General features: G+C 41.7%; 1 protein-coding gene across 1 annotated transcript in view; it reads right to left on the reverse strand.

The window, feature by feature from the left end:
- The window catches only part of LOC124776678 (probable tRNA (guanine(26)-N(2))-dimethyltransferase), a 61,720-nt gene that overhangs the window by 9,395 nt on the left and 27,371 nt on the right, over positions 1-24,954 (reverse strand). Inside the window, exons 6-7 of the mRNA XM_047251781.1 lie at positions 20,899-21,061; positions 19,232-19,446 (exon numbers count right to left, since the gene is read on the reverse strand). Coding sequence (XP_047107737.1) covers positions 19,232-19,446; positions 20,899-21,061 — 378 coding nt within the window. The remainder of the gene's footprint in view (positions 1-19,231; positions 19,447-20,898; positions 21,062-24,954) is intronic.

A 24,954-nucleotide genomic window follows, 5' to 3' on the forward strand; every position in this document is an offset into this window, starting at 1 on the left:
GTTGGTCCTGTACAATCTTTTGTAGATTGACTGCATTTTCTCTATACTCTAGCAGCCTTCCACTTGTTTCACCTATGATTCAGCTTGTATGATCATATTATTTCATATTCATTCCCATAAATTATTACACTCAGTGTTTTATGTGACTTGACTTGTTCTAGCTGTGACTCACTGATATTATAGTCACAAGACACTACAATTTTGTAATTTGTGACAGGCACATTTCCAAAGATTTAAAGCAATTAGATAATTTTTGTACCACCTCACCCTTTTCCCAATCTGTCTCAAATGTGCTAGAGAACACGAAAGAAATGGTGAGAAGAGGTAATCACAGCTAGGGTTTGGTTATCAAAAAATGATTTTTACTCAGTGAAACACATACAAGATGTAGAAAGTCAAGACTTTTCTCTTACTGGGGACAAAGTGGATGTGAACAGACAAGATGGATAAGAACATTATTTTTGAGAAATTATTTTGCAGATTGCATGTATTTTTCCTAGCATTTGATTTACGGTATCTGTAGGCTCTTCAGACCTTCAGCAGGAAAGTGCATGTGTTAATAATAGGGGGGGGGGGGGGGGGGATGTCTAATAGAATTATTCTGAGTGACTAAATAGAAACTTTTAATCGTGTCATAGTAGGAATTGATTTCAGCAACTCAATGTAATATATCTCTCTCAAAAGAAATACCACTTCTCAGTGGGCAATACAAGAGGAAAGAAGTAAGATTAAACTTCACCAGTGAGCCATATTGAAACAGACATAAATGTAAACACTTATGCCCCATATACCGTATTTACTCGAATCTAAGCCACACTTTTTTTCCAGTTTTTGTAATCCAAAAAACCGCCTGCGGCTTAGAATCGAGTGCAAAGTAAGCGGAAGTTCTGAAAAATGATGGTAGGTGCCGCCACAACTAACGTCTGCCATCGAATACATGTAGCGCTGCACAGACATGCTTTGCAGGCACAAAGATAAATACTGGCGCCAAAACCTCTGCGTCAGTAAATAAATTAAAAAAAAAAAAGGGTGGAAGACGAGATTTTTTTCTCTGCCCCGAGTTTCGACCACTGTATTTTCATACATTATCCAACGAAGTAAATACAAATTCCGTATTGTTCATCTTCGAATGTAGCAGCATTTCATTGTACTACAAAAATCCGACTGGCAAGACTGTTTGGAATGTTTGTCAATATGGCCAACTCTACGTTCTGAATTTTTTCCTACATGGGACAAACCCACCGTGGTTCAACAACGAAGTTAGGAAACTACTGCGAAAGCAAAGAGAGCTTCACTGCAAGTTTAAACGCAGCCAAAACCTCTCAGACAAACAGAAGCTAAACGATGTCAAAGTTAGCGTAAGGAGGGCTATGCGTGAAGCGTTCAGTGATTTCGAAAGTAAAATTCTATGTACCGACTTGACAGAAAATCCTAGGAAGTTCTGGTCTTATGTTAAATCAGTAAGTGGCTCGAAACAACATATCCAGACACTCCAGGATGATGATGGCATTGAAACAGAGGATGACACGCGTAAAGCCGAAATACTAAACACCTTTTTCCAAAGCTGTTTCACAGAGGAAGATCGCACTGCAGTTCCTTCTGTAAATTCTCGCACAAATGAAAAAATGGCTGACATCGGAATAAGTATCCAAGGAATAGAAAAGCGACTGGAATCACTCAACAGAGGAAAGTCCACTGGACCTGATGGGATACCAATTCGACTCTACACAGAGTACGTGAAAGAACTTGCCCCACTTCTAACAGCCGTGTACCGCAAGTCTCTAGAGGAACGGAAGGTTCCAAATGATTGGAAAAGAGCACAGGTAGTCCCAGTCTTCAAGAAGGGTCGTCGAGCAGATGCGCAAAGCTATAGACCTATATCTCTGACGTCGATCTGTTGTAGAATTTTAGAACATGTTTTTTGTTCGCGTATCATGTCGTTTTTGGAAACCCAGAATTTACTCTGTAGGAATCAACATGGATTCCGGAAACAGCGATTGTGTGAGACCCAACTCGCTTTATTTGTTCATGAGACACAGAAAATATTAGATACAGGCTCCCAGGTAGATGCTATTTTCCTTGACTTCCGGAAGGCGTTCGATACAGTTCCGCACTGTCACCTGATAAACAAAGTAAGAGCCTACGGAATATGAGACCAGCTCTGTGGCTGGATTGAGGAGTTTTTAGCAAACAGAACACAGCATGTTGTTATCAATGGAGAGACGTCTACAGATGTTGAAGTAACCTCTGGCCTGCCACAGGGGAGTGTTATGGGAACATTGCTTTTCACAATATATATAAATGACCTACTAGATAGTGTCGGAAGTTCCATGCGGCCTTTCGCGGATGATGCTGTAGTATACAGAGAAGTTGCAGCATTAGAAAATTGCAGCAAAATGCAGGAAAATATGCAGCGGATAGGCACTTGGTGCAGGGAGTGGCAACTGACCCTTAACATAGACAAATGTAATGTATTGCGAATACATAGAAAGAAGGACCCTTTATTGTATGATTATATGATAGCGGAACAAACACTGGTAGCAGTTACTTCTGTAAAATATCTGGGAGTATGCGTACGGAACAATTTGAAGTGGAATGATCATATAAAATTAATTGTTGGTAAGGAGGGTACCAGGTTGAGATTCATTGGGAGAGTCCTTAGAAAATGTAGTGCATCAACAAAAAAGGTGGCTTAAAAAACACTCATTCGACCTATTGCTCATCAGTGTGGGATCCGTACCAGATCGGGTTGACGGAGGAGATAGAGAAGATCCAAAGGAGTGCGGTGCGTTTCGTCACAGGGTTATTTGGTAAGCGTGATAGCGTTACGGAGATGTTTAGCAAACTCAAGTGGCAGACTTTGCAAGAGAGGCGCTCTGCATCGCGGTGTAGCTTGCTCGCCAGGTTTCGAGAGGGTGCATTTCTGGATGAGGTATCGAATATATTTCTTCCCCCTACTTATACCTCCCGAGGAGACCACGAATGTAAAATTAGAGAGATTCGAGCACGCACGGACGCTTTCCGACAGTCGTTCTTCCTGCGAACCATACGCGACTGAACAGAAATGGGAGGTAGTGACAGTGGCACGTAAAGTGCCCTCCGCCACACACCGTTGGGTGGGTTGCGGAGTATAAATGTAGATGTAGATGTAGATGTAGATGGTTGCTAATAGGAACTTTAATGAATTGTGAATCACATGCAGTATTCTCTTCACCATAAGAATAATACGAATATAAACATTTTGCCATGTATTCTTTCTTGTTTGCTGCTACCTCATTTAAATCCTGTATGCCTAATAAACTACGAAACTAGAGTGAGACAACAGTAAATACGGAAGAATATACATATCATGTCATGTTTATATTCGTATTATTTTTATGCTGAATAGTGATAGTCAGAAATGAAGCATGGCAATTGACTAGATTTTTAAATCTAAGATGACTCTAATTTCTGTGCAGAAAGTAACGTACTAAAGAGGCGCCTGCAAAGATTTTCAAACGGAGAAAAATTTTCGCTAAACTCTCGTTCAGAACATCTTCTATCATACGCAGTCAATTATTTGGTTCTTGTTGATCATTATCAAAGAAAGCAGCAGTGTACGTAACAACAAATGGCAGGCTCTTGCCATTGTTTCGCTAATGAGACGATTCCTCTCTCTCTCTTTTTAATTGTAAGCGGTGGTAGCGTGCACAAAGGCAAGCTTTTGTGGCGGTGTTCGTAGCGACAAACACTTGACTGTAGAAATGGCTTACGAAGTCACCGCCACACTTTTAATAGCGGGCCGACCGGTCCGCTGGAACAGTAAACAGAAAGATGAAACCCCAAACACTCTGATTAAATAAAAGTCGGTACTTATCTTTATTACTGAAGATACAGAAACACAGTAGTGAACTCGGTGTCTACAGAAATCTGTCTAGTTCGAGTCGGAGCGGCTAGGTCAGCGTCGGCTGACGACAAACAACAACTCTACTGCGATGAACACACAACTGACTAGCAAGTACACAATTCGGTGGCGAGTATACAACTGAGCGGCGAATCCAGAACTGTCCTAGCGCTCGCGACTCCAGCGCTTCAGAAGCAAGAAGCCAGCGGTGGCGCGCGCAGACTTGCGGCGATTTGCTGTCTCGCTGGCGCTGCTTATGCGGACGGCGTCCTGACTTTGATGCTGCCAACCTTTTGGCAGCGGGCTCGGGTGGCATTACTGGCTAGGACATAACACTCCTCCCCCCCAAATCGCCGCACCGTCGTTGAATAATGACGTGGCGAGCGTCGACGGCGGGGGAGGGGTCTGGCCGCAGGCGTAGCAGAAGAGTCTCCGCCCTGGAGACTGTTGTCGGTGGCAGTCCCCGGTCCGCACCCCAGCATTGGCTGCGCGGGGCCCCGGGAAACACCGACTGAAAACCGAGGTCAGGGTGCATGCCTGTGACCACGGGCACAGCTTCTGGTACTGGACGCGACGGGGCGTCGGGACACACGAAGAGAGGCAGCGGCTCCTGACGCTGCGTCGACGGCTGCTGAGTGGGCGCCGGACAAGGCGCTGCGGTGTCAGACTCCTTGGGGGTGCCCAAGGAAAGCGGCTGCAGGACAGGCTGCACAGCCACCGCTTGGGAAGGCGGCCCGGCTGAGGGGTCGACGTCCATCAGCTCCGAAGGCGGTGGCGACTGAAGAGGGACCGCAGGCGCCGGAGCGACCACCTGGGGCGCTCCCGAATGAAGCTGCGCGAGAGGCATCAACGGGACGGGCTGTCGGCGTGGTAGCGGCGACGGCTGCTGCTGCTGCTGCTGCCCTGGGGGCGGCAGCGAAGTCGGAAGGCGCGGCTGGAACCCGCCGCGGACCAAATCTGTGGACAAAGAACGAGCGGCAGAATCCGGGCGGCCAGCGCGGCGCAACTGGTTCTGATGCCTCCTGTGCACCCCAGTAGCACCTTGAACAGTATAAAAACCGCGACCCTGGACACTTATCACGGTACCACGTTCCCAACGACGGCGACCATGATAAACTCTGAAAAAAACGGCGTCGTTGCGCTGAAAACGCGTGCGATGCTCAGAAGCGGCGGGTCGATCCGGGGGGTGCAACAACCGTAGTAGGGTGCGATGACGACGGCCGTGGAGAAGCTCCGCAGGCGAAGGGCCGTCGCGTGGCGTGGTCCGGTACGACGACAGGAACGTGATGAGGGCCTGCTGACGAGAGTGCGTAGCACGAAGGCGGTGCATATGATCCTTGAATGTGCGTACAAAACGTTCCGCTGCACCATTCGATTGAGGGTGGAACGGCGGAGTAAGAACATGGCGAATGCCATTGGCAGAACAAATACTTTCAAATTCAGCAGAGGTAAATTGTGGACCATTGTCAGACACTAAAACTTCTGGAAGACCCTCAATACAAAAAATTGAAGTCAACACCTGTATAGTTTGTGCAGACGTTGTAGACTGCATGGGCACAACAAACGGAAAATTACTAAATGCATCTATCACGATGAGCCAACGAGAATTCCAATATGGACCAGCGAAATCAATATGTACTCGCTGCCAGGGACCGGCAGGGCGTGCCCACTCAAAATAGCGTTGAGGCGGAGCAGCTAGGTGTTCGGCACACGTCGAACAATCTGTAGGCATCTGCGTAATCTGCTTATCAATGCCGATCCATGTACAATGACGGCGGGCAAGCTGCTTGGTGCGGACCACTCCCCAATGACCTTGATGCAACAAGTCGAGGACCTTTGATTGGAGCACTTGGGGAACCACTACACGAAGCTGGTCATTCTCGGTGCGTAACAGCAAAACTCCGTGCGAAACAGACAACAGATGACGTTGCGGATAATAGCGACGAACCACAGGATCCGATATGTCCTTTGCCTTGGACGGCCAACCACGTTGAACAAAACGTAATAGTAAACTCAGATGAGGATCCGTAGCTGTCTCACGTGCCACCTGACGATAATCAATCGGAAAATCCCGGAGGGATTGATGCTCATCGGCGTCAATCTGATGGCAAGTGTCTTCAGAGGAATCGAAGACATCATCCGCAGCAATCGGCAATCTAGAAAGCGCGTCAGCGTTTGCATGCTGAGCTGTAGGGCGATACAGTATCTCATACTGGTATTGTGATAACAAAAGAGCCCAACGTTGTAGTCTCTGAGCTGTCCGCTGAGGAACTGGTTTAGACGGATGAAACAGTGACGTCAAAGGCTTGTGATCTGTTACTAAATAGAATGGTCTACCATAGAGGTAGTGATGAAATTTTGTGACACCGAACACAATAGCCAACGCTTCCTTGTCCAATTGGCTATAATTACACTGAGCTTTGTTGAGCAATTTAGATGCGAACGCAATAGGACGTTCGGTGTTACCGACTCGGTGAGACAACACAGCACCGAGGCCGAAAGAAGAGGCATCACAAGCTAACACCAGAGGCTTGTTAGGGTCGTAATGGACCAGACAACGATCATTCAATAAAGCCTCTTTAAGCTGCTGAAAGGCTGATTGGCAATCAGCTGACCACACAAACGGAACATTCTTACGGCGGAGACGATGCAACGGTGCAGCAATCTGTGATGCATTAGGTATAAACCTAATATAATACGTCAATGTGCCAAGAACTGCTTGCAATTCATGCAGATTGCGAGGGGCGGGCAAATCACGAATAGCTGCTAAATGTGACTGGGAGGGATGAATGCCTTGAGCATTAATAACATGTCCCAGATACTCCATCTCCGTAAGGAAAAATGAACATTTATCGATGTTGCAACGTAGGCCTGCCTGAGACAACACTTTAAACAAACACTCCAAATTACGGAAATGTTCAGCAGGCGTCCGACCGGACACAACAATATCGTCTAAATAGTTGCAACACGATGGCACATTAGCCAGAAGTTGTGACAAAAAACGCTGAAAAACAGCTGGAGCTGACGCACAACCAAAAGGCAAACGCAGAAATCGGAACAACCCCAACGACGTGTTTATGACAAAATACTGTTGTGATTGCTCGTCGAGGGGCAATTGCAAATATGCTTCACGGAGATCAATTTTGGAAAAGAAACGAGCTTCCCCTAACTTATCCATCAGCTCGTCCGGTCTAGGCAAAGGAAAAGAATCAATGACAGTCTGAGGATTAACTGTCGACTTAAAATCAGCACACAAACGTAACTTGCCAGACGGTTTCTTTATAATAACTAAGGGAGAAGCCCACTGGCTCGCTGAAACGGGTTGAATAACACCGTTGTTTTGCCAACGACGAAGTTCATCTTCTACAGGTGCCCGGAGGGCGTGAGGCACTGGACGAGCACGACAAAATCGAGGCTGAGCATTATCTTTTAACGTAATATGAGCGGCAAAGTTCGCAGCACAACCTAGTTCGTCTTTAAATATGTCACTGTATTGTTTACACAAATCGGTTATGCTGTCTTGAGGAACAACAACAGAATTAATTTGCAACACATTGTCTTGGATAGACAGGCCAAACAAGTCAAAACAGTCTAATCCGAAAATGTTTACACTGTCTGTAGCGCGGAGCACTGTGAATGAAACTGTTTTTGTATTGCCACGGAATGTGGCTGGCACGCTACATACACCTAACACAGGAATTTGTTCTCCACTATAAGTAGCCAAAGAATGTTTTGCCGCTGAAAGTTTAGGGCGGCCGATAGCCGCATACGTAGCACTATTTATGAGAGTCACAGACGCACCAGTGTCTAATTGAAAATTGAAGGTCTTATCCTGGATGCGTAGCTTCACAAATAGTTTATTACACTGTCTCTGGATCGGTGCAGTGGAGGCGGAAGACACAAAATCAGCGCGTTTAGCGCGTGTTTGCTGCTTACGACAACTCGTGGGTTGGGCGGGTGGAACAACAACTCCCGCGTCACTTGCAGTCGGTACATCACTTTTCACAGCGTTTGAATTACGCTTGGGTCACATAGCAGAGGGCTGGGTGGGTGGCTTATTGCGAACAAGTTTATTACCCACACGAACCGTGGAAGAGTCTTTAAACGCGACCTTCTGGGCGGGCTGGCTTTGAAGAACATGAATATCCATGGGCTGGGCAGCACTAAAATTGGTCTTTGACAAAAGTGACAAACCGCGTTTCTTAACGGGCAACGTTCACGAGGATGAGCAAGAACACACTTAGGGCAAGACTTAACTCTATCATTTTGCACACGCGGCTGACGAATGTGTTTAACATGACGCGGCCGGCTAGTGTTTACAGTCTGACTCTGCCGGTGGGGCCGCGGGCGTGACAGAACTTGCTTAGCACAGGCAATTTGAGAAATACATGGCTGACCTAACTCACACTCAGCATAGTCAAAAGTATCTTGGGCTTCAATGATGTTCATCACAGTCTCTAATGACGGGTCAGACAACTTTAAGATAGCAGCACGAATACGAGAATCTGCAATGTTTTGAGTAATAGCGTCTCGTAGCATGACATCACTGTAGGAAGCTCCACACACACAAATAAATCGGCACTGACGGGTGAGGCCCCGTAAATCTGTTAACCACTGTTTATTAGATTGATGTGGCAGTTTCTTTAATCTGAAGAGCTTGAATCTGGCTGCTGCCACATGAACTCGCGACTCGAAATACTCAGCAAGCTTGTTAACAACAACGTCATAGTCTAAAGTTTCTGGCTGGGATTCCGGGAACAACTTACAAAGTAGTCGATAGATTTCCACGCCTGCAGTGGAAATTAAATAAAGCTGCCGCTCAGTACCTGTGATTTTGTAGACTGACATGTGCGCCTGCAACTGCGCGAAATATTCTCGCCATTCTTCTCTGGATTCATTAAAAGCCCGGAACTGTGGTGCTGCCTGTGCTTGTTCCTTTTGTGTTGGAGGATTAGCCGCTTGTTTGGCGATTGCTTCCACCAGACTTTGTATTTGCTGACTCTGTAACAAGATCAACTGTTGTAATTCGGCAGACATAGTGAACACAAATTAAACCAGCCCCCAAAATTCTATCGCTACAATTAGGAAAACCAGAAACAAGTTGAACCAGCCCTGCACACGAGTTCGGAAGTCCTCGTCGCCAGTTTTGTGGCGGTGTTCGTAGCGACAAACACTTGGCTGTAGAAATGGCTTACGAAGTCACCGCCACACTTTTAATAGCGGGCCGACCGGTCCGCTGGAAGAGTAAACAGAAAGATGAAACCCCAAACACTCATATTAAATAAAAGTCGGTACTTATCTTTTATTAATGAAGATACAGTAACATAGTAGTGAACTCGGTGTCTACAGAAATCTGTCTAGTTCGAGTCGGAGCGGCTAGGTCAGCGTCGGCTGACGACAAACAACAACTCTACTGCGATGAACACACAACTGACTAGCAAGTACACAATTCGGTGGCGAGTATACAACTGAGCGGCGAATCCAGAACTGTCCTAGCGCTCGCGACTCCAGCGCTTCAGAAGCAAGAAGCCAGCGGTGGCGCGCGCAGACTTGCGGCGATTTGCTGTCTCGCTGGCGCTGCTTATGCGGACGGCGTCCGGACTTTGATGCTGCCAACCTTTTGGCAGCGGGCTCGGGTGGCATTACTGGCTAGGACATAACACAAGCCAAGCTGCGAGCGGCGACAGGGCGTAAACACTCATTATCAGAATGCGACAAACAATGCATGACACAGTACAGTAATACATTTTCAGCTTAGAGTGACGTAAACACCTATAACAAAGAGAACGGCGTTATCAGATCAAAGAAAAATAAGCAATCGATTCAAACCAGACGAAGCATGTGAAAAAGGAAAGGTACCCGTATACATACGGACGGAGCGCCTGACGCATAGCAATGGCTACCTGGTAAAGCTTAACTGCGAAGCTTACGACTCGAACCAAACTACTGTAGCTGTATCGTCATTCATTCGACCTAAATTGTGTCTCATATTACAATGGACCAGCTTTCAAATGGTTCAAATGGCTCTGAGCACTATGGGACTCAACTGCTGAGGTCATTAGTCCCCTAGAACTTAGAACTAGTTAAACCTAACTAACCTAAGGACATCACAAACATCCATGCCCGAGGCAGGATTCGAACCTACGACCGTAGCGGTCTTGCGGTTCCAGACTGCAGCGCCTTTAACCGCACGGCCACTTCGGCCAGCATGGACCAGCTTTGTTTCGATTTGGAGGTGCGACCTAAAACTTTTCTTTCCCTTTGAATTTCGAGTCTCAAATTTCAGGTGCGACTTAGATTCTGGAAATTTTTTTTCCCTTGATTTCGAGTCTGATTTTTCAGGTGCGGCTTAGATTCGAGTGCGGCTTAATTCGAGTGAATACGGTACACTGAGTTTGCAAAGTTTTAAAAACATGTATCTGGCTACTAATGTGCACATTGTTTGAAAACATTTTGGAACATGGAAACAGATTTCCCCAGTAGTGTTGGTAAAGATCAAAGGAAACAATGTTTCAGCCCAGATACCACATACCATTGCTTCGTGATGTCAGCGCAGGTTTATATTTCACGTTGTGTCATCTGGTAAACAGAGTTATTTCTTGTTGTCTTTTTGCTTGCTGTATTGAGTTTTCCCATAAGAAGAGGGGTTGGACAAGGCAGCAGATCATTGAATTGTTATCACTGTACCAGGCTGACAACTGTGTGTGAAATGTACAAAGCAAGCAGCACAAGAACAGTGCAAAAAATTAGATGCTCTGTAGAAAATGCTATATTTGTTACTAACAGTGACTGCGTTGAAAAGAAAATGAAGTACTTTGTTGTCCAGTATAGACGGGAAAATAGCAAGGTGGTGAAAAGCAAATGCATTGTGAATACAACAAGAACTGGAATTTTGAGTTTAAAGTCATCAATGGGAGTGGCTGTGTCACGGGCATCAACAAGCTGTGTTAATTCCTTTGTCATATTCAAAAGCAACCCCAAAGCAGAAGAACCTGTTGAGGAAGTAATTTTTTATGATTTATGCAAAAACATATCAAATGAATAATAATTCAATAACATGCATTGTCAATGATGTTTTTCATTTAGTTACCCTGTAATAATCCTTCAGGCTTTCCACCAGTGCTCCACAAACTTCAGGTGCTAATTGCGATATCGCTTACTTCGAAACGTGACATAAATATGCAATGTTCTCAAGTGAATCTCCTTTTTGCAAAACTAAATAGTAACAGCAGGTCTTTCGTTGACTGTAACTGCTTTCCTGAAATTTGTGTCTTTTTTTTAAACACACAGTATTACTGTATTCGCCAGAAGTTTAAAAATTAGGCGATAATATCTGAAAGAAATTATGGAAACAGAAGTGTCTTCCATATTCAGCTCCTGCAGCAAGTTATTCCTATCTGTTCTTCTGTGATATGTTTTTGCCCACCAATGACACAACGACAAATGACACCCTTCATTTTGTTTGTGTGAGCATTTGAGTATTAACAGTGCAGACACCATGTATCATTAAAGTTACCCTGTCACTAGTCATTAACAAAGCAGATGATAAAAAAACACGTTTGCCACCAGTGTGGACAGACACAGAGGCATGAAACAAAGATAGAAACATGCTGTGAAACATTACAGGAAACATACTTTCAATGGTTTCAGTGGCCATGTGCACACAGCTTTGCATATTTTCGACCTTGTTTTTGACTATTTCACTTCAAATTTAGATGCTTCGTGAACTTTCACTATGGAGAAGTTCCCCTGAATTTATTTTAAGGACTAATTAACCACTTTTACCATATTTACCCAATTGTAAGATGAGGTATTTTTCCCAAATTTGACATTTGAAAAATACAGGGTAACCTATTTCAAGATTTAGCTATTGCCACCAAGGTTAACATTTTTATGTTGTTTAAAGCGTATATAGGGGTCGGCTTACATTCACAGATGAAGCTATGGCTATTGAGGTCATGCGCAGATTTATTTTATTTTATTTTGAAGAATTCGGAAGAGCAGGGCTGTGCAAAGGATACTCGAATTCGAACAGGCTCAAGATTCCACGATGCACCAAAACGCTCTATAGTCTATGCAGTATTAATGTTGCTCGAACAATCAGGTGAGGTTTGACCCATGCAACAGTAGTGGAAGGTGTATGCAAGAAACTATGAACTATCCACTACAACAATCTATTGCTCTGCTTAAAATTTGATGATTCTGTGAAACACTGGAGGAAACAGTACTTACAAACTCTTGTTGTATTTGAGCAGATCTGCAGTAAAACTTCTCATACATATATGGATATTGTGTACAAACATTAATACTGCTTTTAAGGTAAGGGTAACATTCAAAAGTGGACATTTTGACTCTCAAAAAACATTACTTGATTCTGAACGGAGATCAACATTTAATTTAATTATGAGAGTCAGTAATGATTTACTAAGTGGGTTGCAAATCAGAAATTCAGTCACTGTTCACATATTAGAATATCGGGTAAAAATGTTACCATCTTTTAATCAGGTTTAGAACATAGTGGTGACATTCTAATGAAACACGAATGAAAATTAAGTCACAATGAAATGTCTAACAAACAAAATACATTATATTGAACTGTAATTGTTTTCGTGAGAATAAATTGCAGCGGCAAGAGCTGTCGTGAAGATGGTACTAACAGTTGTCAGTAGGTGGTGGGAGTGGAGAACTGGTCTGAATCATGACCATAATCCTTTATTTACGTATTAGTTACTGACATTCCATATGACTTGCACACTAGAAGATTTTTCAGTGTGTGTTTCACAGTTGCTCAGGCACAGCACTTCAATTGGGGTGGAGGAGGAATAGTGATACCAGCTTGGTTGAAAACTAGATGAGTGCAGGGAGTGGAGTAGGGTGTGGGCAGCAAATTACATCATGTTTCCAACCATGGAAAACTATACATCTACATCCATACTCTGCAAACCACTGTGACGCGCATGGCAGAGGATACATCCCACAGTACAAGTTGTTAGGATTTTTTCCTGTTTCATTCACATATGGGGCGACCGTTTGAATGCCTCTGTGTGGGCTGTAATTATTCTAATCTTGTCCTCACATCCTTTTGTGGACAATGGGGGTAGATGGTTGTAGTATATTCCTAGAATCATCATTTAAAGCCAGTTCTTGAAACTCTGTTATTAGACTTTTTTTGCAATATTTTACATCTACTGCCATCTGCCTGAATCTATTTGCAGTCAGAACTGAACGGATTTAAAAATTGGACAAATACTAAACAATTCTATTCATTTCTGCGGGAGACTATAAGGTCCAGTGGCATACTTGTGTGTTTTGTGTTGTGATTTTGTCACTCATTGGGACACCACTGGAACAAAGGGGATGTGTCAAATAATACTTTTGGAAGCAAGAGACATTGTAACATTCTCACATCAGTAGAGAAACAAAATCTGATATTTACTTGGGACAACTGTGTTTTCAGGTCCCACTGTAATCACAACCTCAGAAACTGCAACATATTCCGAAGAAGCAGCCAAGTATATGTGGAATGAAGATATAAATTTCACAGTTCTTCTAATAGGGTGATGATTAAAAACAGTTATACCACAAATGACAGGGTTAGTAATTGAAAAATGTAGAAAAGAAAAGTCTGCAAATTAACACAAATCATTTCTTTTTGTTTATTTTATTTCTCCTTGAATTCTGTCTTGGGTTATTCGGCAGACGTTCATCTAACAATTCGAAGCACAGGCACTGGACTTGGCAACTTGCAAACCTAAGGTGTGGTACAGGTACGTCGATGATACTTTCGTGGTGTGGAGCCATGGTGAAGAACAGCTCGGTGACTTCCTAAGACACTTGAACAGCCTCCATGCCAACACAGCATTTACCATGGAAGTAGAAAAGGGCAAAAAACTGCCATTTCTAGACATGCTGGTCACAAGAGATGGCGAAAACCTGGGGCACAGCGTGTACCAAAAACCGACAAACACGCACCTATACCTGCACAAACTATCAAACCACCACCCAAGCCAGAAAAGAGGCATGATTAATACTCTCGTAACGAGAGCAGAACAAATATTTGAGCCGCAGCACCTCAGACAAGAAATGCAACATCTGGAAAGTGTTCTGAGGAGCAATAGGTACTCCACAAATAATATTAGAAGTGTAACAGAGCCAAACACTCGGCGAAGTGAGGAATCAAAAAAGAAATGTCGGGTACAGCCTTTCTGCCATACCTTCCCAGAGTGATGGACAGAATCGGCCGTATATTGCGCAAACATGGCGTAAAGACAATTTTCAAACCGACAAGGAAGATCAAAGAGTATCTTAGATCGGCGAAGGAGAAAAGGGACCCACAGCAATGTTGGGAATATACCATATACCATGCACATGTGGAAAAGTTTATGTCGGAATGACTGAACGATCAATTAACACCAGGATCAAAGAGCACAGGCGACATTGCAGGTTGGGGCAGGTGGAAAAATCGGCCGTGGCAGAGCACGCACTAAGTGAGACCTACCACGTAATAAAATTCGCCTACACGGAAGTTCTGGCTGTAGAGAAGCACTATCACACACACTTCTTGAGAGAAGCTGTAGAAACACGCAAACAGTTTCAACAAGAAAGAGGAAAGCCTTAAGGTAAATGAATCCTGGCTTCCCGTACTGCAGCGAATGACCATTGCAGGTAGCAAGAGGAGAACCGCACTGGAAATGACCGCGGAGAAGCCCTCGGTTGTTGGCGCGCCAGATACATATAGTCTGCGACCTCGAGCTCGGCTCCAGTTCACCACCAGCAATGGAGGGTGAAGCTTTGACAATGCCAGCCACTCGTGCTGGCGAAACGTCAGTAAAATTAAATGAACATCGGCTGAATAACCCAAGACAGAAGCCAATAGGCAGTTTGTCAACAAGTGGCCACGAAAGCCTTAACAATTTTGTGTCTCCTTGAATTACCAAAATGTAGACAATCCATGAATGGAAAAAATTTACAACAGGTACAATGTTAACTTTTTAGGCTGATATTTTATGTCAACAAAACAGTTCCTAGTTTTGATTAGTCACAATATGTTAAAAATAAATTTCTCTCAACCCTCATGTAACATGTAAAACAGATCATCTCACAATCAGGGTTGTCTTGTTGTTGTTGTGGTCTTCAGTCCAGAGACTCGTTTGATGCAGCTCTCCATGCTGCTCTATCCTGTGCAATCTTCTTCATCTCCCAGTACCTACTGCAATCTACAACCTTCTGAATCTGCTTAGTGTATTCATCTCTTGGTCTCCCCTTACAATTTTTACCCTTCATGCTGTCCTCCAATACAAAATTGGTGATCCCTTGAGGCCTCAGAATATGTCCTACCAACCGATCCCTTCTACTAGTGAAGTTGTGGCACAAATTTCTCTTCTCCCAAATTCTATTCAGTACCTCCTCATTAGTTATGTGATCTACCCCTCTAATCTTCAGCATTCTTCTGCAGCACAACATTTCGAAAGTTTCTATTCTCTTCTTGTGTAAACTATTTATCATCCATGTTTAACTTCCATACATGGCAAGACCACATACAAATACCTTCAGAAACTACTTCCTCACACTTAAATTTATACTCAATGTTAACAAATTTCTCTTCTTCAGAAACACTTTCCTTGCCATTGCCAGTCTACATTTTATATCCTCTCTAATTCAGCCGTCATCAGTTATTTTGCTCCCCAAATAGCAAAACTCATCTACTACTCTAAGTGTCTCATTTCTTAATCTAACTCCCTCAGCAACACCTAATTTCATTCAACTACATTCCATTATCCACGTTTTGCTTTTGTTGATGTTCATCTTATATCCTCCTTTCCAGACACTGTCCATTCCATTCAACTGCTCTTTGCTGTCTCTGACAGAATTACAATGTCATCGGCAAACCTCAAAGTTTTTATTTCTTCTCCATGGATTTTAATTCATATTCCAAATTTTTCTTTTGTTTCCTTTACTTCTTGCTCAATATACAGATTGAGTAACATCGGGGATAGGCTACAACCCTGTCTCACTCCCTTCCCAACCACTGCTTCCCTTTCATGCCCCTCGACTCTTTATAACAGCCATCTGGTTTCTGTACAAATTGTAAATAGCCTTTCGCTCCTTGTATTTGACCCCTGCCACCTTCAGAATTTGAAAGAGAGTATTCCAGTTAACATTGTCAAAAGCTTTCTCTAAGTATACAAATGCTAGAAATGTAGGTTTGTCTTTCCTTAATCTATCTTCTAAGATAAGTCTTAGGGTCAGTATAGCCTCATGTGTTCCAACATTTCTACGGAATCCAAACTGATCTTCCCCGAGGTTGGCTTCTACCAGTTTTTTCATTTGTCTGTAAAGAATTCATGTTAGTATTTTGCAGCTGTGACTTACTAAAATGATAGTTCGGTAATTTTCACATCTGTCAACACCTGCTTCCTTTGCGATTGGAATTATTATATTCTTCTTGATGTCTGAGGGCATTTCGCCTGTCTCATACATCTTACTCACTAGATGGTAGAGATTTGTCAGGGCTGGCTTTCCCAAGGCTATCAGTAGTTCTAATGGAATGTTGTCTACTCCTGTAGGCCTCGTTTTGACTTAGTTCTATCAGGGCTCTGTCAAACTCTTCATGCAGTATCATACCTCCCATTTCATCTTCATCTATGTCCTCTTCCATTTCCATAATACTGTCAAGTACATTGATATTCATACAAGTGGTTCTCTTTTCTCCAAAGGTCTCTTTGATTTTCCTGTAGGCAGTATGTACTTATCCGTAGTGATATGTGTCTCTATATCCTTACATTTGTCCCCTAGCCATCCTTACTTAGCCATTTTGCACTTCTGTTGACCTAATTTTTGAGATGTTTGTATTCCTTTTTGCCTGCTTCATTTACTGCATTTTTATATTTTCTCCTTTCATCAATTAAATTCAATATCTCTTCGGTGACCCAAGGATTTCTATTAGCCCTCGTCCTTTTATCTACTTGATCCTCTGCTGCCTTCACTATTTCATCTCTCAAAGCTTCCCATTCCTCTTCTACTGTATTTCTTTCCCCCATTCTTTGCAATCGTTCCCTAATTTTCTCCCTGAAACTCTCTACAACTTCTGGTTCTGTCAGTTTATCCAGGTCCCATCTCCTTAAATTCCCACCTTTTTGCAGCTTCTTCAGTTTTTATCTACAGTTCATAACCAATAGATTGTGGTCAGAGTCCACATCTGCCCCTGGAAATGTCTAACAATTTAAAACCTGGTTCCTAAGTCTCTGTCTTACCATTATATAATCTAACTGAAACCTTCCAGTATCTCCAGGCCTCTGCCATGTATACAACATTCTTTCATGATTCTTGAACCAAGTGTTAGCTACGATTAAGTAATGTTCTGTGCAAAATTCTACCAGTCAGCTTCCTCTTTCATTCCTTACCCCCTTCCCATATTCACCTACTACTTTTCCTTCTCTTCCTTTTCCTACTATCAAATTCCAGTCACCCTTGCCTATTAAATTTTCGTCTCCCTTCACTATCTGAATAATTTCTTTTATCTCATCATACATTTCATCAATCTCTCCATCAACTGCGGAGCTAGTTGGCATATGAACTTGTACTCCTGTGGTAGGTGTGGGCTTCGCATCTACCTTGGCTAAAATAATGCGCTCACTATGCTGTTCATAGTGGCTTACCCCGCACTCCTATTTTTTATTCATTACTAAACCTACTCCTGCATTACCCTTATTTGATTTTGTATTTATGACCCGGTATTCACCTGACCTGAAGTCTTGTTCCTCCTGCCACCGAACTTCACTAATTCCCACTACATATAACTTTAACCTATCCATTTCCCTTTTTAAATTTTCTAATCTACCTGCCCGATTAAGGGATCTGAAATTCCATGCTCCAACACATAGAAAGCCAGTTTTCTTTCTCCTGATAACGACGCCCTCCTGAGTAGTCCCCGCCTAGAGATCCGAATGGGGGACTATTTTACCCCCGGAATATTTTAGCAAAGAGGACGTCATCCTCATTTAACCATACAGGGTTGTCTTATACTCTGGTAAATACTGTAATAAGTAATTCCTAGAGTTTCATTAAGTAAGGTGGAGCTAATGACCCTATTTCATATAGTGACAGGTGACATCAAAGCATTTGTTCCAAATATACATGTGGAAATATTCTGGTTAGTGGAGTTTCTGACACATCTCAATGTTTATGACTTCATATTTCCTGAAACATGTGTTGTACAACGATATAATTTTGAGGGTACATTCAGTGATATGTGTGGCTTCTGTCTAGAAAATGTGTTGTGAATAGAGTGAGTAGTAAAAAAATAATAAATTGAAAAGATATTTCTGATGCTGAAGTTTTACTGCAATAACAGTGAAAACTCAAATAGGTTTTAAATTATGCATAAAAGTTGTTGCAAGTCACTAAGTACCCTCATTCTCAAATACTGGATGAATATAGTCTGGATGAATTTAATTTGCACACTATGCATTACACAGCCCCAAGACATATACATTTTCTAACTTTAATACTGTACTTATTGTGTTAATTTTTGAACATAAGATTATACCTCTTAATGAGTGAATTATGACAGCATATTAAATGGTTAAATATAGTCAATAATTATACAACATACTGACGATCACATTTTTGTTGTCCCTGGAAGCCGTTAGATAGTCAAGCTGTAACAGGAACAATGTGACTGTTTTAACTGTTTCATAATAAAGTTATCTACCTCTTGCTTAATCAAAACACATTTTCATCTGAGAGAAACTATAATGAATCTAGATGCATGGTACTGAGTAACATGTAAACTCACAAAACATTAATTAGCTGCAGTATAACTGACTAATGAGCCACAACTACATTAAAGTGTGTGATCCATACTCTTTACAGGAAGATGTGGCAGTAACTGTGATTACTGAATGATATTGTGATGTGCCATATAATTTTGGTGGCACAAACTCGATGAACTTTATGAGTATCTCCAGTTTCAACTGCATAATTTTTCACATTTCTCAGCATTCATTATCTTCAAATTCTAGGGCTTAAAACTGTTACTGATTTGTAGGTGCAATATTTAGAAACCAACTCAAATAACATCATACCATACTGATAAGTCATGCTTCTATGGCACTGTTCTCTATGTAAATTGTAACAATCTATTAAGATAACCTTCAGTTTGTTTACTTTTTATATTCATGCCACTTTAGTGAAGCTTTGGCATCTCCTTTTGTACTGTTGTTAATACTTGTTTATTATTAGTAGATTTTTGAGCAGTTAGAACCCATAATATAATTTTAGTCATAACAGATTAAATTAGATTTTACATGAACACAAATCTTACAGATTAATGCTGCTAACACAAACCTGAAATGAAGAAGAGACATGGTTTCTGAGCGAATAGTAGAACACAACTTGTCTACTGTATAATACAATGGAACATCCGGTAATTCTTCGCTCACTAGAGCCAACATACCCTGCATTCGCTTTTTGGTACCAAATTCACGTTCTTGTACGATGGTCTCTAGCTTTGATACAAAGTCCATGTCATGTATGTTGGCACTCCAAACAGGACCCCCAATCTGTTGGTATACAATGACAATCAATAAGTGATGAGTAAGGACATTATCCAGTGAAAACAGTAGAGTGAAGCATGGGTTAACATTAGTTGCCTAGTACAGTTTTCAAATGGTTTATCAATAATTTGTGTCATATTATTGCACTTCAATTGATTGTAAAACATGTTGCCATAAATTTAAATCATTTTCAGAATAAAAGGTTTGTTTGTTAAAAACCCTGTGTTTCTGCATTGATTTCAAGGATTATTCTTCTAAAAATGTTTCCTAGTAATAAAAAATGAAATTAAAGTAATAAAGAGGAGGTTAGTACTTTTCTTTTTTTAGAAAGTCAAGACTAGAATTCTCAGTGGATGTGGCTATAGCATTAATATGTCTACAAAGATAATGACTGCAGTGTAGGTCAAATGTCTATGATGCCCTGGTGAATGTGGAAGATTTTGTTCCACATAGCAGTTGGTTTCAAAGTTCTACATATATGAAGAATATCAAACTGCACATTGGCTCCTCACTCACATTCTCTACCATACTGTTCGAGATACGTGGTGGCCTCACAACCTTCTCTGATCAAACCTGCCAAATGTGTCACAAGCATAAATGAATTGTTTTGTAACTCTTCCTTCAATTGCCGCCCCACCCTCCCCCAAGACATCTTTTCTAACAGCTGCTTTATCCTGCTGCATCACAGGTGGCACTCAATTTCCCAGATCATACCTACAGTGTTCCTCATGATATTTGTAACTTCATATTCTGCTACACCTCCCTCTTCCCACATCATGTCTCTTCCATGTCCCCAATGTCCGCCCATACTGAGATCACTACCCTTCCCAATTTGGGCACACTGGCGGGAGAGCAAGTCTTTTGCCTGTGCAAGCTTTGCGAGTTAGATTACTCTCTGTACTACAACATATATTTACAAAATTCCTCTCTTTCATTAACAAGTCAACTGCTCATCAATTAATTCTGCACACTGACAATACTTGATGACAGTACTATTCAAGTGTAAATTAATGTAAAATTTTCATAAATCAATGCACAAGACATCTCTTTACAAATGTCTTTTCTGATAATACAATGGATAAAGTTGCAAAAGACCCACAGTAGTACAGATATCTCCTTTATGAGACTTTAGATTTGGGGCATGCAGTCACACAAAATCCATTTCTTCAACTGATACATCAATCTACAGATATACAGTTGAAATATCATTGAAAAAATGAAGGTTTCGCACCCACAGACCAAAAATCTAATGAATTAGTCAATGTACAACAAAACATGAAAATGCACATCATCTTTGTGACCAGAAATGGTACTGAGTATTTGTATTAACATAATTCACTGAAAACCTCTACAACTAAGTTGGTAACAAATGTGAATATTAGTCTCAAAATGTTACTTTATTATGTACAGTCTAAGGAGCTACTTTGAAAAGGAAAGAAAGTAGATAGCTCAACGTACACGATGTTTATGGCCACAGTGTTCACAGGTTACACCAACAGAAGGTGCACTTGGAAGAGAGAACTTGTCAATGTGTGGCTTGTCCGGATGTTGATGAACAAGACCCAAGGGCTGCAGAGTGACTGACTCACATCCTACGCAAGTGAATACCATTGCCAGCTTGCTGAAACAATTTGAAAGATTGAACACAAATGAAACAAGTTTTTAAATGAATGACTGAAGTTCATGGCTTCTTAAAACAATCTGCGCGCACGCAAACGCTTGTGCTTGTTTGTTTGTTTGCTTTCAGTGCAATTAAAACAGTCTCCATCATCACTTTTCCTCTTTGGCTTGCATTTCTTACCATTGTCCATATGGAGAATATGACCAGCGACTGTGATGTAGTTGCAGCAAACATAGATACACGAATCAAATGCAATATTGAAATGGAAAAAAAAAACTAGGAGTGTCCTTTAACGCCTCTGTATATCTCTTAGGGTACAATTAATTACAGCATAGTACAGCTTTAATGGAAATCATTTATATCACTGTCCATCAATTCATTGAATGTGGGAATGCTAACTGATATTGTATATTGTTACAATTCTAATATCTTCTGTCGCATACATCACGAGGTGTTTCAAGCTGCAAATCTATATATACTGTTTCAGAATTCCTATTACAAGCTTCTACTGATTGTATGGGGTTTGTCCATAAAGGAACTGAGTCTGGCAAAAAGAATTTATTCATTCACTCAGTATGTATTGTTAAAATTCTTCAAAATACTCTCCTGGGGCACCTGCATTCATGACCACGTTACTAATGTATGTTTGTGTGGTGGTGCTCGACCTAGGGGTAAGATGGTTCAAATCCTGTGATGCTATTGATGGTGAACTGTCTGTTAGAGGGAGACGTTACAAAAAAAAAAAAAAAAAACTTCTCCTTGGGCACCAATGTGATCCATAAGCTGCAAAGGCTCCCTAGAAGTCAGTTGCTGTAACCTCTTTCTGAGACTCTGTGACAGTCCATTGCATGAGGGGAACATTGATGAAAAGGCTTCTCTTGAGCTTTTGGAACAGAAGAAAGTCTGGTGGGCTCATGGCAAGGTTGCAACATCTATCCGGGCCAGGTAGACAGTCAGAACCCAGTTTGTCCTCGATGGTGAGTGTTCATCGGAGGTGAGGGTATCATCTGGAGTGCCCCAGAGAAGTGTGGTAGGTCCGCTGTTGTTTTCTATCTACATAAATGATCTTTTGGATGGGCTGAATAACAATGTGCGGCTGTTTGCTGATGATGCTGTGGTGTATGGGAAGGTGTCGTCGTTGAGTGACTGTAGGAGGATACAAGATGACTTGGACAGGATTTGTGATTGGTGTAAAGAATGGCAGCTAACTCTAAATATAGATAAATGTAAATTAATGCAGGTGAATAGGAAAAAGAATCCCGTAATGTTTGAATACTCCATTAGTAGTGTAGTGCTTGACACAGTCAAGTCGATTAAGTATTTTGGCGTAACACTGCAGAGCGATATGAAGTGGGACAAGCATGTAATGGCAGTTGTGGGGAAGGCGGATAGTCGTCTTCGGTTCATTGGTAGAATTTGGGAAGATGTGGTTCATCTGTAAAGCAGACCGCTTATAAAACACTAATATGACCTATTCTTGAGTACTGCTCGAGTGTTTGGGATCCCTGTCAGGTCGGATTGAGGGAGGACATAGAAGCAATTCAGAGGCGGGCTGCTAGATTTGTTACTGGTAGTTTGATCATCACGCCAGTGTTATGGAAATGCTTCAGGAACTCGGGTGGGAGTCTCTAGAGGAAAGGAGGCGTTCTTTTCGTGAATCACTATTGAGGAAATTTAGAGAATCAGCATTTGAGGCTGACTGCAGTACAATTTTACTGCCGCCAACTTACATTTTGCGGAAAGACCACAAAGATAAGAGAGATTAGGGCTCGTACAGAGGCATATAGGCAGTCATTTTTCCCTCGTTCTGTTTGGGAGAGGAACAGCGAGAGAAGATGATAGTTGTGGTATGAGGTACCCTCCGCCACGCACCGTATGGTGGATTGCGGAGTACATATGTAGATGTAGATGTAGATAATGCAGGTGGTGTAGGCTGGACCATTGTCAGTGGAACTTCAGCCCACTGTCATGATGAAGCTTCTGGCATGACAGAATATCAATAACAGCTTTTGCACCAAGCACTCCTCACTGTACCAGAGCTTGGACACAACTGTCGCCCAGAGCATTGCTTAGCTTAGAGTGCGTACCACGAATAACCCTGCTGCGGAGCACGCTGCTGGTGACTGAAATGCTACTCAGCAGCCCATCTTATTACTTTATGGACAATCTATGTAGAGGAGACCTCGTGGATAATATTTTCGTAAGGTACTCTCGTTCAGAAATGAACCATTTGGATATGAAATAAGTTTGAAGACACCTCAATAGCCTCAACTGTTATCTGGACATGCTGCAATAGTTTACATGTCCACAAGTCGAAGAATTGCAAACTGACATCATGCTCCAGCAGGATGGTGCCCTTACCAGGCCTTGATCATCAGGAGGGTTGTGGACGACACATTTCCAAGTTGTTAGATTGGTAGAAGAGAATCCATTTCCTTGCCCCCAAGGCCTCTACACATAATCCCATTAAAAATAAAACGTAAAATTAAATTCTGAATGTAATTTTTGTTTATGTGACCAGTTTCAGTGTTTCACTAAGCCACCTTCAGGCCCCCTGACCAACATGTAGGAGAATCCCACCTCATGTGCGGTTGAAATAGTGGCCAGCATTAAGGAACTGGTATCTGTAGACTTCTACTTTCAACAGCGTGATTCCTTCATCCATCAATTGAAGATAAGAGCAATCAAAATATAGATGTGTTTTCAAGAGTATTTTCAACATATGAGAGTCAAAGTGTTGCCCCCCTCCCTCAACACCCACACTGAGCACAAGCCTTTTTGTAGTTTTAAAAGAAACTAATAGGGAGTTTGGACTGAGAATTCAAGACTCTCTTTTTGAAGCCCCAAATATTACAGTGACAACATCAAAATCTGGTAAAGAAACATCTGACCAGATCAAATATTTGAAAGATGATTTCTTTCCCAGTGAGGGAGAAAAATCTGTGCTATTGTTACATTATTGGGGCAGTCAGTGTGAAAATCTGTACAGAGCGTTGTATCAGAAGACAAGGAACTTGTTCAACTTGTGATCCCAAAGGCCTCGATGGCACAGGTACAGTCGTGAAGTGTAAACTGCTGTCAACGATGGAAGTACTTTGTGATAAAGTTTACAGATCTAGCTCTCCTGAATGTAGTAATATCAATCTCCAGTTGAGAAACAATATAATCAAGCTGCAGTCAGTAGTACATATTCAGTTCACTTTGCCAAGGCTTACCATTGTACTGAAATATGCTCGAAACAAATCAGGATATTTAGAGGATCACCCGTGACAATTTTAAACCCTGCAGAATTTTGTTTTACACTGTCTTCTCTGTCGTGTATATTACGTAACGAAATATTATTCATTTCATGTGCATGGTGTATGAAAACATTATGTTTTAAGCATTTATTTTCAGATTATCATTATTGTAATGATTTTGTGTCACAACGATGAGTTACTTATAATTTTCAACTAACAAATTACACATATGTGAAATGGTAAACTAAAAAACAAAACAAAAAAGAATCAATGTAAATCCTAAAATAAGAATTTAAAATATTAAACAAATATAAGTAAAATAAATAACTAGAATAATAATGAATGTTTAGATACTTTAATTAGGTGTGTTGAAAATACTCAGACAGCAGATTGTGTGAAGCTTATTAAAACAAAAACAAAAAAAATGGAATTTCCGAAACCGTTTTATTATACATGGATATATGGACCTTGAGAGCTTCCTTAATGTATGTTGTGACAAAAGCTTTCATTTTTCAACATACACTGATGGATGTACAAAATTTCAAATTATTACAAAATTTGGTTATACATCTTTCAAGAATGTCATGTTTTGTCAACTTTTATATGAGAAACATTTTTTATATACCTTCATTTCAAAGAAATTGCCTCCAAACC

This window comes from Schistocerca piceifrons, chromosome 2 (genome assembly GCF_021461385.2).
Source record: "Schistocerca piceifrons isolate TAMUIC-IGC-003096 chromosome 2, iqSchPice1.1, whole genome shotgun sequence".
Classification (NCBI taxonomy): Eukaryota; Metazoa; Arthropoda; class Insecta; order Orthoptera; family Acrididae; genus Schistocerca; species Schistocerca piceifrons.